Below are 14324 nucleotides of genomic sequence, written 5' to 3'. Positions count from 1 at the left end.
TTTTTTATTTTTTTTTTTTAATTTTAAAAATTTTTTTTTCTCGTATTTTTACATTTATTTTTTTTTATTTTTTAATTAATATATTAATTAAAAATATGACAACTCCAAGAGTTCCAACTACATTTACAAGAAAGGTTCCAGGAGGAACCAAAATTACCTCACCAGCAGGAGGTTTATCAGCAACAGTAACAGCCACTACAACCGCAGCTAAAAAATTACCAAATGGTTGTAAGGTTTCAATACATAATTCAAATTTACTTACAAGCACAGGTTTACAAGATTTGGATGATATCATTGGAGGCGGTATACCAGTAGGAAGTATTTTAATGATTGAGGAGGATATTAATAGTAGCTATTATATATTCTTATTAAAATATTTCCTTGCAGAGGGTATTTTGCAACAGCAAGGTGTATTTTTTTCATCATTAATTGGTATTGATCCATTTGAAATTTTAAACAAGTTACCACAAAGAATTACAAAAGAAGAAGAGATTGAAAACGACAAAACTGACAATTTAGCAACCAACAGCAATAAACCATCAAACCCAACAGATGAATTAAAGATAGCGTGGAGATACCAACAATATGTTCAAAACGAACTTTCAAAGCAACCAACTACCTCATCCATTTTAAATCAAACATTTTGCCATAGTTATGACTTTACCAGAAAGATGAATGTACAATCAATGAATCCAAATTTAATCCATACATTATCATACTCTTCAAATTATTCACAGGTCGAGGGTTCATCACCATACAGAAATCTATTTTTAGAGATTCAAAATTTAGTTTATAAATATAATAAAGAGGCAGCAGCTAATCCAGATCAAACCAAAGTACTTCGTCTTTGCATTCAATCTTTTTCATCACCACTTTGGTCAAATAATGAGGAGGGTGTTATAGAGTTCCTCCACGCACTTAAAGGTTTATTAAGATCATCCGTTTGCACCTGTGTCATCTCAGTACCAACTTATATTTATTCAAGTGCATTTGTTAAAAAGATATCACATCTCTGTGATACTGTAGTCTCAATTAATTCATTCAGTGGTATGGGTGGTGAAACTCCAGAGCAATTTGCAGAATACCTTGGTTTCTTTAACATTAGAAAAATAGCTAGATTAAATACACTCTCTTTATCATTCCATCCAGATATGTTAACCTATGTTTTCAAAATGAAAAGAAGAAAGATGTGCATTGAAACCATTCATTTACAACCAGAGATGTCAAGAGCTGGCGACTCTAAACCTGAGGATTCAAATAGCAATAAAAAAGATGATGGTAATATAGTTTCAAAAATGAAGTCTGGCAGTGGTTTATTATGTGGTGCTGGTCAATCAAACTTAAAAAATAATCCATTAGATTTTTAAAAATAATTAAATAACAAACAAATAAACAAATAATAATTAGTATATACTATTCAGAAGATAATAAGTGTTTATTGATATTAAGACACTTAGCAGAGAAATTTCATAATTTATTCAAATGATAGTGCAAAAACAAAATAAAGTTACTTAATTTAAGTAAATATATTTTGGGAAAAAAATCACAAAAAATTTATTTTTTTAAAATTAAATTTTTATTTTTTTTTGAATTTTTTTTGAATTATTAAGCTTTTTTTTTTTTTTTTTTTTAATTAATTTCTCAAATTATTTTTATTTTTTTTCTTCAAAACAATATAACAATCAATTGTTTTACAGTTATTAAACTTACTTTTTTATTTCAAAACTTATATTTATATTAATAATTATTTATGGATATTTCAGAATTTGTATATCCAACACCTACGCTAAATTTATTTGGGGATTTTGGTACAACAGATCCATTTTTAATTGATGGTGATTCTTTAGTTCTGTATCTTTATTCCAACTTAATTTCTTCAGAAGATAAACAATCCAAATTTTTGTTATCACCAAAAAACGCGCAATCAATCACATTCTTTCACTATTTCGAAACTTTTATTGATAGTTTGTTAAATAGAAAAACAAAATTCACAATTTTATTTATTAAAGAAAATGAAAATTTTTATAAAAATGAAACATTAGTAAGTATAAAAAAGTTTTAAAAATCATATATATAAATTATAATTCGAGTTGACTAATTTTTTTATTTTTTATTTGTTTATAGAAATTGATTAGAAATCTTTGTATTGAATACTATACCAACCTATTACCGGAAGATTCAAATGTAGTATTTTCTGTTCTCGAAACAAAATGGTGGTTAGATCTTAAAAAACTATTCAGTTTCTTTGATGATAATATGGTATGTATATTTTTTGTTTTTATTATTTTATAAAAATTACATATTAATTTCGTTTAGTTTACATTTATCTTTATATTATTCCCAGAAAAAGAAGTGTCTTTAGAATTATATGATGCCAATGTAATGAATCTTTTTATTGTGGCATCATTGTTATCATTTGATTTTATTGTTGAACTAAACTCTCTATCATTCGAAGGTTCAGCAATTGATACAATTATTTATTCAAAGACTACAAGTTTTATGAGAAAACTACCAAAATTCTTAAGGGAGCCAAAAAGAAAAAGAAAATTAATAGACAAGCTATACAACTATTCTGAACTCGCAAATGAAGCCATTTCATCAAATTTAAGAGATGAAATTCATAAAAGCGGCCCAGATAATAGTCAAAAGGATTTAAGAATTCAATTGTTTAAACTTTTGTTTAATAGCCGTTTCAACTATCTAAATAGGGTTTATTGTATTTATTTGGCTTTAATCAATTCCTTATCGTTAAGTGAAAGGGGCTTTTTATTTCTCAACAAATTAAAAGTTGATGAAGAGATTTCAGAATACTTGGAAGAATTTTCAACAAACTCAATTTCTTATTTAAACTATAAAAAGGAACAAGGTGGTAGCTCTGCTCTGGAAAATATAGATTTAATTGACTTTGTTGACTTTAAATTGTTTTATCAAATAATGATACAAATCCAACTTAAATCAATTAAATCACTGGAAGACTTGAATCAGCTATTTGGTGAATCAATTTTAAGAGAGTGTGGCCAAATTTGGGACTATGTATCAAATTCATCCGAGCCATTTATCGATCTACAAGTATTTTCAAATCCAACCAACTATTTTAACACCAAGGAAATTTTAGAAAAAATTGAAAAGAAATCTAAAAAGATTGGCAAAATAGATAATGGGGTCTATTTATTAGAGAACGAGTTTTTGAATACTGTAGCACCAAATTCTTTAGAGTACTTAGGCTCATATAAAAAAGACTTGGATGAATTAACACCTCAAACATTCTCATCTAGATTTGTCGACGATTTCCATTTTCATTCAAATAGAAAAATTGAACCCGATGCATTTAGTGTTAAATTAAAAGAGTTTAAAGTAAACAGAAAAACATCTCTCAAACTTAATCAAAAGAGTGCTGCTGTATTCAAAAAATATGCAGATTCACTAAATGATCCAATAAATAAATTAATCATTAATAAGCTTGATCCAACCAAAGAAGAATTGGAAAAAGAGAAATTAAAAAAAGAAAAGGAAGAATTTAAAAAATCTTTCAATAAAAAATCAGTACCAATAAAATCAAATATAAAACCAAAAAATGAAAGAGATAAATTATTAGAAGAAAGATTAATCAAAGATAAAAAAAAGTTTGAAGAGAATTTATCTTTAATGGATTCACCTCTACAAACACTCAAGTTTTTAAATAATTTAGATTATTTAGACAAAGCATTTGATCTTTATGAATCACACTTTAATAAGCTTTTACAAACCTATAATTCAACAAAAGAAAAGAAATTAATTGAAAAGATGGAAGAGTTAAAGTCACTTAAATTTAAAGAGATAAAAAGAGTCAATCCAAGTGCAAAGAAGTCTGAAGTTATAGTTACAGCAGATATGATCGATTTATCAGAATTAGAGCTACAGTCCAATGAAAAGGTTCCATATTATCAATTGGTTCAGAACTATCTTAGATATTTCAATGATTTACAGCCCGATTCAAACATTAGTCAAAATTTAATTAAAAGTATTTCAAAATATTTATATGAAATCTCAAAATCAATTTTATTGTTCAGCGACTTGGCAAATTGTTTAAACACAAAGTTTAAATTGGGGAAAAAAGAACTACCAATTAATGATAACAATGGTCCAAATAATAACTCAATTGAGTTCCAAATTAAAGAAACCCCAGAAACATTGGTCAGAAATACAGGTGGTAAACCGGATTCAAGAGTACGTGGTTTTGTACCAGATAAATGGCAGGTTGAACTTTTGGATATTGTAGATAACAGGGAGTCTGCTTTAATTTGTGCACCAACTTCATCTGGTAAAACTTTTATTTCATTTTATACATTTGAAAAAATTCTTCGTCAAGATAATGAAGGTATTGTAGTTTTTATAGCACCAACCAAAGCATTAGTAAATCAAATGTATGCCGAAGTTTTAGGTCGTTATGAAAAGAATTTCGTTGCAATTAATCATCGTCCATCAAATAATAAAACTGTTGGTATATTTACTAGAGATTGGAGATTAGATATGGAAAATTGTCAAATCTTAATTACTGTTCCACAATGCCTCGAAATTTTATTCCTTTCAATTGCAAATATTCAATTTATTCAACGTATTAGATATATTATTTTTGATGAAGTCCATCAAGTTTGTAACACAGATGGTGCTGTTTGGGAACGTTTATTATTATTTAATCCATGTCCATTTTTAGCTCTTTCCGCCACACTAGGTAATTTGAATGAATTCCATCGATTCCTTCAAAAAATAGATCCAGAAAGAAAGGTTAAACTTATTCATTATACTCATAGATTTAATGATTTAAAAACTTTTTTCATTTCTCAATCAAGAAAAGAAAAAAAACAAGACTTAATTTCAGATCAACAAGAAACTACAAAAGAAGAAAAAGAAGAAAAAGAAATAAAAAAAGAAGAAAGTGAGGAAAATGAAGAAGATGAAGAAATTAAATTTGGTTACGATGAGGATAACGAGGAAAACAAAGATAAAAAAATTGAAAGAGTTTCGTTTGAATACAAATTAAATCCATTACACCCATTTTCATCACTAACAACAAAAGTAGGTGGCTTAAATAAAATATCAAGTGACTTAACTTTAATACCAAGTGAAAGCCACGAGTTATTTGAGGCTTTATCAAAGATTATTGGTTACGAAAAGGTAAAACAATTCGACCCACAACTTTATTTTGCAAAAATCGAAAACAAGGAGTTTAATTTAGAAAAACAACAAATTTTCAACTATCAAAATGAATTGAAGGAATACTACAACAATCTTTCACAAGAACAAAAGCTAAGTGTTTCATCTTCTTTAACTAATCCTCTTTATGACAATTTAAAATTCAAATGGGAGAGTGATATTACCAATATTGTTTTAAAGCTCCAAGAAGATAAACTATTACCAGCAATTATTTTCTGCTTTAATAGAACTCAATGTACAAATTTAGCTCAAAGAGTCTATTCAGATCTAATGAAAAGACATCAAAGCCCAAATACTAAAGAAGAAAGAAGAGCTATTGATTTGGAGATTCAGAGAATAGAAAAAGCAATTAGCGCAGAAAAGAAACAATTAGATATTTCCGATGAATTAATGATTGAATTAGAAAGATTAAAGTCAAAGAAAGCCTCACTGGAATATATCAAACCACAATTTGGCACTATTTCATCCTCAGATATAGACAAGGAGTATAAAATTAAAAATAATCCATTAACTCCAGTTTTAATGCAGGGTATTGGTGCTCATCACAGTGGCTGTGATAAAAACTACTTACGTACTGTCGAATTCCTTTTTAGAGGTAAAAAGATTCAGTTGCTTTTTGCCACCTCCTCTTTGGCAGTGGGTGTTAATATGCCAGCTAGCACAGTCGTATTTGCAGGTGACTCACCATATTTAAATGTTTTAACTTATAGACAATGTGCAGGTAGAGCTGGTAGACGTGGTCTCGATTTAAGAGGTAATGTGGGTTTCTTGGGTATTTCCAAATTTAAAATTAATCGTTTATTAAACTCAAATCTTTCAAACATCACCGGTAATACAGTTTTATCACCATCATTATGCTTATCATTAGTTTCAAGATATGATTTTTCAGCTAATAGTTCAAACAAACCTTCTTTAGAATCAAATCAAGCAGAGTCAAATGAACCAAATGAACCAAAAAAACCAATAGATGAATCAGAAGAAATTAAAGATTCTTGGGATAATTCAGATAGCGAAAAAGAAAGTATAAAGGATAGTTGGGATAATGATGAAAATGAAATATTAGATACTAGTAAAATTAATAGTGATCAACAAATAACATACCAACCAAAAAAGCAATTGGATCAAGTCTCTAAAGTAGATATTGAAATTTTAAAGAAGGCCACAAAATCATTATTAAACAACTCATTCTTTTTGGGCGATCCACTTCAAGTTCAATTTTTATTTTCATTTTCAGTAGATTATCTTTTTAGAGAAGGTTTCTTAAATCGTAAAGGTGTTCCATTAAATCACTCTGGTTTGGTAACTCATCTCGGTTATTTAGAACCATACAACTTTGTTTTTGTATCATTATTACGATCTGGCCTTTTTGATAACCTATCACCAAATCAAAAAGAACGTGATCTTTATATAATCCATGTTTTATCTTATCTATTTTGTATTCAACCAATTCCATCATCTAAAGCTAGATCGCCAAGTATATTGGTTCTTCCACCACTTCCAACTGAAGCTTTAAATATAATCAAGAACCATAACCAACGTTTATTAAATACCTTTTCAACCTATGTCAGAATTTATAATCAATATATAGGTAAAAATATGCTTCCACTCTCAAGAAAAATAAACAAATTTAACGATCAATACAAATCATCATCAAAAAAATCGGTCGAAAACTGGAATAATAATATGAAACCATTTAAAAATAATTTAGATAATTCCAACACAGTTAACTCGTTATCTGGTCTCTTCTATGTTAATAATATCCAGAAATTAGTAGCAACCTTCCATTCAAATACATATTTCTCTCCATCTGTTTTACCATTTTGCGAGATTAATGGTAAAACAAATTCATATTTAATGGATTTCTATAAACATGGTCAAGTTAAAACAATTTTAGAAGATAATGGTATTAAAGAAAGTGATATTTGGACCCTATTAAAAGAATTTTGTTTAACACTAAAGGTCATTGAAGTAGCTCTTCAACACAGAGATCCAGATTCAACAATTTCAAATGCATTCACAGGTTTGTCAAAAAGATATTCAGAAAAATTTGCAAGTAGCTTTGATTTTTAGAATTTTAAAAATAAAAATAAAAATTAAAATCTTGTATAAAACTATTCTTTAGATACCTCTAAAGATTAATAGTACTTTAAAATATTTAATAGAGTCTAATAAAAAAAATTTTAATTATTGTTGAAAACATCTTGTAACTTTGAAAAACAATCCATTTGATGAATTATTACTGGATGGTTCTCCAACATTTTTACTATACTGTATTTTCCATATGTTTTTGGCCAAATTTTTTTTTTTAATATCCTTTTATTTTTTTTTTATATTATAAAATTGGTTCATAAATATAAAAAAGATAAACGTTTTTCTATTTTAATAAATACAATTTTTAAAAGATAATATTTTTTTTTAATTTTTTTTTAATTTTTTTTTTTTTATGGTAGGTATAATTATCTTTACAAAAATATTTAAAATATTTAATTCATTTTTTAGTGTTTTAAAAAATAATTTTTTATTTTAGGTATTTTCGTTAAAAACATTTAATATTTTGTGAAACCACCTCTATTTGCAATTATTTGTTGAATTCTTTTTAGAATTGATTGATATAAATTATCAATATATGTTTCGCTGTCAGTATTACCATCAATAAATGTCATATAACCTACACCTCTCGAAGTAACGCAACTCCATGCATTCACTGAAACTCCGGTTGACCTCTTTCTTGATAGTTTTTTGGATGGTATCTTTTACCTTGGATCCATTTTTTATTAACCCATTTTTGAGAATATCTTTCAATTCTAGTATCATCTGCAAAAATTACCCTTTTCTAATCTTCCACTGTCCAGTCTCTATATTTATGGCCCAAACATATCTTTGCTTCATTGAATTTTTTGTGAGATAATGCTTACATTTCAAACTTTTAATGTAACATCATTACATAGGAGTGACCTTCTTATTGTGTTAATGGAAGTCTGTACATTATAATTCTTGTAAAGATAACTCTTAATTTGTCCAAGATTATGACATTTCCCATCCAATATTAAATTTTTTATCACCCTTTCAATTCTAGGTACCAATGTTCTTTTCCTACCTGAAGCTTTTTTAGGTTCAAGTGAATTATTTAATGCATAATTTTTCAATATATTTTTAATTGTTGATAAGCTGCAACCAATTATTTGTGCTTTTTTTGAATGGCTTAAACCCTCTTCATGAAGTTTTAAAATCATTTCCCTTTTTTCAACTGATAATACCATTTTATTTTATTTATTATAGTATTATTAAGATATAATATTATTTAAATTGTAAAAAAAAAAATAAGAAAAATAATAAAAAAAAGTGAAAAATTAATTATCTTTTCATAAGTTTTTACCCCACTTATTTTTATAAGAAAAATAATTAAAAAATAAAAAAAAAAAAATTATATAAATTAAATAAAAAATAAAATGAAAATATTTTTTAAAAAACACATTTTTTTTTATATATATTTACCTTTTATTTGATATATTGAAAATAAAAAATATAGGATTTACACATTAATTAATAGTATGGATCATACCCAGCCAAAAACATATGGAAAATACTGTAATAACGTGGTTGTGATGGGATATAAAATGAGTTTATGCACCTGTAATATAAAGTGAATGAGATTTATTAATTGATAGATGAATGATGGCTTAAATTTATTATTAATGGTGGGGAACATGATAGTTTAGGATAAAATGCAATATGATCACTAACAAGGGTGAACTTTAATAAACTTTTGGCATTTGTTTTTATAAAATTTTCTTTTTTTTTTTTTTTTTTTAGAGAAAGGTTGTTTTACTTTCCAAAAGACATTTTCAAAACAAATAGATATTTTTTTACATGGAAATAATTTTCTTTGGAAATTTTTTAAAATAATCGGTTTTAATTTTTATTTTTTTTTAATTTTAAAGTTTTATAACTTTTTGGTTTTTAGTTTTCATATTTACTCAAAAATGAAATTTTTTTATTTATTTATAATTATATTTGTAATTAATATTATAAGTAAATGCAGTGCATATGATTATGCATATTTTTATCCACCAAGTAAACAAGATAATGATGCTGTGGGGTACATTGTTGCAATAGGTCAACCATGTCTTTCGTATGATGCCCAAGGTTGGGCTGCTATTGCTAATATTGATAGTGAAAATGATATATCTCTTAAACTTTATGATAATGTCAATTGTAAAGGTAACCCAGCTTATGAAAACACATTTAAAGGTAAAAATAAAAATAAAAAAATAAAAAATAAAAATATTAAAAGTACTAATAAGATAAAAAAAATTTTAAGGTGGCAACTATGGCCCATATGAAATCCCATTTAATCATTATGATCCAAATAAATTACATTTGGTTTCAAGTGAACCACTTTTTGAAGTATCCACTATTATGGTAATGCAATTTTTCCCAACTTCCAATAGCGATTGCGAAGGTCCTGCACCAATCATGAAAATGTTCCTTAATAGTACTGCATTTAATAGTACTGATCCATACTCACTTGTTTATTGTGAAAATGATGAACCGATGAATAAAGTTTGTGTTAATAATAAATGTGAAATTATTCCATACCCAAACAATTGTACCCAATACTTTAATCCATCAATTTATTCAAATTTTGTTTGTAGACAAGGTTCACCTGTACCTAGCTCATCATCGTCATCCTCTTTTGATTCATCAAATTCTAATCAATCATATGACAGCTCTGTTTCGGGCTCGGGTTCGTCATTTATTAGCGGTTCTGGTGCATCAAATAATAGTGGTTCTGGCACTTCAAATAACTATTCAGGTGGTTCTTCAACTGGAACTGGTTCAAATTATAAATTTAAAAATATTTGATCAATTTTCATTAAAAAATATGATTGATTAAATAAATAAATAAAATCATCAAATCGTTTTTTTTAAATTTTTTTTTATTTTTTTTTCTTTTTTTTTTAATTTATTTTTTTTTATTTTTATAAAAATCTTTTTTTTCTTTTTTCTCATTTTTTTTTTTTTATTTTTAATTATACTATTTTATTAAAATTATTAAATTTTATTTAATATTATATTTAATAAAATGTCAAAAAAAGTAAATAAAAAACGATATAGAATATTTATGTGTGTTAAAAAAAATCTAATATTTTTATTTAATTATTAGTCATTTTTAGTTGTTGGTGGTTGTGGATTTTTAGGTAGATTTATTGTTGAGTCATTATTAAACAAAGGTGAAACCAATGTTCATGTTTTTGATATCAGAAAATCATTCGAAGATGACAGAGTTACATTCCACATTGGTGATATTAGAAAGCAAGAAGATTTAGAAAAAGCATGTAAAGGTATTACCACAGTATTCCACACAGCATCACCAACTCACGGTATGGGTTATGATATTTATTATAGTGTTAATGTAGTTGGTACTCAAAAACTTGTCGATGCATGTATTGCAAGTGGTGTTAAACAATTAGTTTATACTAGTAGTTCAAGTGTTGTTTTCAATGGTTCAGATATTGCTGGTGGTGATGAAACCATGCCATACGTCAAAAAACACTTTGACCCATACAACAAAACTAAAGAATTAGGTGAAAAAGAAGTTATTAAAGCCCACGGCTCAGGTTTATTAGTTTGTGCTCTTCGTCCAGCTGGTATCTTTGGACCACGTGAAGTTCAAGGTTGGCCACAATTCTTAAATGCCGCTAAAGAAGGTAAAAATAAATTTATGTTTGGTTCAGGCGACAATCTTTGTGATTGGACTTATATCGACAATGTTGTTCATGCACATATTTTAGCAGCAGAACATATGACTCCAGAATCCAATGTTAGTGGTAACATCTATTTCATCACCAACGATGAACCAATTCCATTCTGGGATATGCCAATTTACGCCTACGAAGCTTTTGGTTATGAAAAACCAAAAATTAAGATTCCATTCACTTTAATGTACGGTATTGCTTGGGTTATCGAAATTATTGTTCTTTTACTTTCACCATTCGTTAAAATTCATCCAACCATCACTGTATTCCGTATGGTTTACACCAATGCCACCCGTTACTTTAATATCGAAAAAGCCAAAAGAGATCTTAAATATAAACCAATCGTTCCACTTAAAGAAGGTATGAAGAGAACTAAGGAATGGTTTTTAGAAAACTATCCACAATATATTAATAAATCAATTGATAATAAAAAAAACTAGATAGTGAACAATTAATTTATTGAAATAATAAAATAATTGTTTCAAAAGAAAAAAAATAAAATAAAATAAACAGCATTATATATTTTAAAAAAAAATTTTGATTTTATATATTTTATTTTTTATAGTTTATATTTAAATTATTTTTTTTCGTCCATACCACCTAAAAATGGATTTTTACTCTTTGGTGGAGCAGTACCCAAAATCATTTGAATATTATTTCTAACAAACATTGAACACATTGCATAAATAAAAGTCATAGAACAATCTGTGTAATCATCACCTGCGATAGTTCTGTGTGAAATATTTTGAAGGAATCCAATTGGTACAAATGGTAATTTACAAACTACAACACCATCAAAACTAAAATAAATAAATTATTAATATTTTAAAACTCTTTATTATAACTATCAATATTATTTATTATTATTATCTATTATTATTATTTGTTATTGTTATTGTTATTAGTATTATAATTTCAATATTTACATTCTATTTAAATAACTGAATAAACCAATCATTGAAATTGCAACAAAGAACATTGATTTAAATTTAGATAATGAAAGATCTTTGTTTGCAATTTTTAAGGCTTCTTCAATCTTTTCACCTTTTTTATCTTGTTTTTTCTTTAAAAGTGTGGATGTATTTGAATCTTGCTCTTTAATTTTATCGAGTTGGGCTTGTAATCTATCAATATTTGCTTTAGATTTCTTATAACTATCTGTTCTATAAACTAAGAGCCATGATACACCTTCTGATAATAATGTACTTGCAACTGATAAAAATAAAATAAATATTATATCTTGAACCATGTTTGCTTTATTATTTATTTATTATATATTACTATTAATTGTAATTTAACACGATAAAATTTTAAAAAAATTTTAAAAAAAAATTTAAAAAAAAAAAAAAAAAAAAAAAAAAGGTGAAAATGAATATGAAAAAAAATTGAAAAAAAAAATTTTATTTTAATTAACCAAAAAAATAATTGATCAAATTGATCAAAAAACCTATCTATAATATTCGACTCTATCTATTTTATTATTATCGGGCGAAAATGCCTCTACTATTATTTCCTGATTACTTATGGTAACAAACCAGAGGTGGCTAAAAAAAAATTAATAAATTGCTATAATGCCAAATTGTATAATGATATAAATAGTGTAGAACTTACTTTATTTCAGATCTCTTGGCTAAATACCAAGGCAATGTGTTTTCAGATGCTTCTTGAGGCTTCCTATTATATTTTGATGTTCCCCATGATCCATCACCAACATATACTGTTCCCAATTTGGAATTTAAACTACTATTATTATTTATATTTATTGCTTTATTATTGAAAAGCGGTTTTGTTCTTTTGAATAAATGCTCGTGGTTTTCAAATGCAAATGGCACTTTGTAATGGTCAAATAGAGGTACAATTGATTTTTGGCCCATTGTCGGTATTTTGTCATTAATATTACGTCTTGATGTATAAATTGGATGATGATAAACCACAAGTTTGCTGGTATTATTATATTTTTCATTTGACCATTGATTATCTAGCCACTGAGTTTGCTGGTCCCACGTTGAAACTACACAACTATCCAATGATGCTAAACTTATTCCAAATGGTAGCTTGTGAATATGGTATGACAATCTTTCTTTAACTGGTTTCTTTGAGTCTCCAATATTAAATAAAAAATATTTAAAATAAAATGGAACTTGATCATGAGTTTGAAAGAATGCTCCACTTTCATGATTACCTATTGACATTAACAGCGGCGTTAAAAATTTAATAAAACTATTGTTATTGCTATTAGTGTTGTTGTTATTACTATTATATTGTTGATCATATGAAAAATATTGTGTTAAAAAATTGATTTTTTCATCCCATCTCCTATAACAAGATCCTATTCCATTTTCATATGCTATGTCACCTCCAATAACTACAAAATCTGGATTAAAATCTTTACCTATTCGAGCTAAATCAGTTGCGTCACTATTTAAATTTAAATCACCACCAACTATAAATTTTAGTCCTCCATCACCCACTCCACTTGAAAATGTTTTAAACCCATAATTGACTGATTTAATTGGACCATCTTTGGTGGTAATGGTAAAGTTAAATTTGTAATTTGTAGATTCACTGAGACTATTAAATTCAATATAGCTAACAAAACGCGGCTCTTCTTTAATAATTTCTGAAACTGATATGAAACTATTTGTTTTCCACTCCACCGGGTGAGAACTAGGTAAGTCTAGTTTTGATAATCGAACAGTAGTTTCGATTGGTTCATTTCTTGTGTGGACTTGCAAAATCATTGAGTTTGATGGATCTTCGGGCAAAGTTAAATAAACAAAACAAATTTCCTTATCTTTACAATAAGACTCTTGAAAAGCTCTTGTTAATCTAGTCGAGACTGTTATGGGCTGAGAACAAATACAAAGATTATCGAGAGCAAACGGTATAAACATTCCCAATAGTACTGATGATCCAACTAAAAGAAAAGATAGCCTAGGTTTGAATTGTATAGTTGAAATCACATCATTGAAATAATTGAGAATCTGAATCTTGATCCTTCCCATTAACGATATCCTTGGATCAACCCTGCTCTTTGAATATAAATAATATTTCCTTTCCTTTACTTTTTTTTTAATATCTTCTTTATAAAAATTTACAAGTTGGAATATAGTAAAACCAGCCAATACAAAAACTGATAATAAAATTGTAACTTTATATGAGAGATATCCCCACCCTGAAAATGATGAAAAGAATCCAACTATACCAATAACTATCATGAAATATAACACCAACTCAACAATAAATATTGACTCTATTATTTTATTTTTGTTTTTTATTTTATTTTTCGGTTTACCATCTTCATTTTTATTTTTATTATAGTTATGGTTATTATTTTTATAAAAATATGAATAAAAATATTTGATTAATAGT

General features: G+C 26.7%; 7 protein-coding genes across 7 annotated transcripts; 3 read left to right on the top strand and 4 right to left on the bottom strand.

Annotated features, from left to right (window-relative positions):
- Positions 1 to 95: 95 nt before the first annotated feature.
- On the top strand, positions 96 to 7263 carry DICPUDRAFT_152838 (uncharacterized protein; the record flags this gene model as incomplete). The annotated part of the gene is made up of 4 exons (XM_003288545.1): positions 96 to 1329; positions 2010 to 2041; positions 2125 to 2259; positions 2317 to 7263. The coding sequence occupies 4 exons, from the start codon at positions 96 to 98 to the stop codon at positions 7261 to 7263; spliced, it is 6348 nt and encodes a 2115-aa protein (XP_003288593.1).
- Positions 7264 to 7739: 476 nt separating this feature from the next.
- On the bottom strand, positions 7740 to 7961 carry DICPUDRAFT_152837 (uncharacterized protein; the record flags this gene model as incomplete). The annotated part of the gene is made up of 2 exons (XM_003288529.1): positions 7740 to 7914; positions 7951 to 7961. The coding sequence occupies 2 exons, from the start codon at positions 7959 to 7961 to the stop codon at positions 7740 to 7742; spliced, it is 186 nt and encodes a 61-aa protein (XP_003288577.1).
- Positions 7962 to 8111: 150 nt separating this feature from the next.
- On the bottom strand, positions 8112 to 8453 carry DICPUDRAFT_79375 (uncharacterized protein; the record flags this gene model as incomplete). Its single annotated transcript, XM_003288528.1, has 1 exon — positions 8112 to 8453. One exon carries the CDS (start codon positions 8451 to 8453, stop codon positions 8112 to 8114), a length of 342 nt encoding a protein of 113 aa, XP_003288576.1.
- Positions 8454 to 9176: 723 nt separating this feature from the next.
- Positions 9177 to 10059, top strand: DICPUDRAFT_34292 (uncharacterized protein; the record flags this gene model as incomplete). Its single annotated transcript, XM_003288544.1, has 2 exons — positions 9177 to 9444; positions 9515 to 10059. 2 exons carry the CDS (start codon positions 9177 to 9179, stop codon positions 10057 to 10059), a joined length of 813 nt encoding a protein of 270 aa, XP_003288592.1.
- Positions 10060 to 10279: 220 nt separating this feature from the next.
- DICPUDRAFT_79373 (3beta-hydroxysteroid dehydrogenase) lies at positions 10280 to 11392 on the top strand (the record flags this gene model as incomplete). The annotated part of the gene is made up of 2 exons (XM_003288543.1): positions 10280 to 10291; positions 10361 to 11392. 2 exons carry the CDS (start codon positions 10280 to 10282, stop codon positions 11390 to 11392), a joined length of 1044 nt encoding a protein of 347 aa, XP_003288591.1.
- A 137-nt stretch (positions 11393 to 11529) lies between these two features.
- On the bottom strand, positions 11530 to 12201 carry DICPUDRAFT_79372 (uncharacterized protein; the record flags this gene model as incomplete). Its single annotated transcript, XM_003288527.1, has 2 exons — positions 11530 to 11752; positions 11879 to 12201. The coding sequence occupies 2 exons, from the start codon at positions 12199 to 12201 to the stop codon at positions 11530 to 11532; spliced, it is 546 nt and encodes a 181-aa protein (XP_003288575.1).
- Positions 12202 to 12399: 198 nt separating this feature from the next.
- DICPUDRAFT_79371 (uncharacterized protein) lies at positions 12400 to 14170 on the bottom strand (the record flags this gene model as incomplete). Its single annotated transcript, XM_003288526.1, has 2 exons — positions 12400 to 12496; positions 12564 to 14170. 2 exons carry the CDS (start codon positions 14168 to 14170, stop codon positions 12400 to 12402), a joined length of 1704 nt encoding a protein of 567 aa, XP_003288574.1.
- Between the last annotated feature and the right edge of the window lie 154 nt (positions 14171 to 14324).

This window comes from Dictyostelium purpureum (assembly GCF_000190715.1).
Source record: "Dictyostelium purpureum unplaced genomic scaffold DICPUscaffold_139, whole genome shotgun sequence".
NCBI lineage: Eukaryota > Evosea > Eumycetozoa > Dictyosteliales > Dictyosteliaceae > Dictyostelium > Dictyostelium purpureum.
The sequence above is the reverse complement of the archived record's forward strand: the minus strand, read 5'-3'. Positions and strand labels throughout refer to the sequence as shown.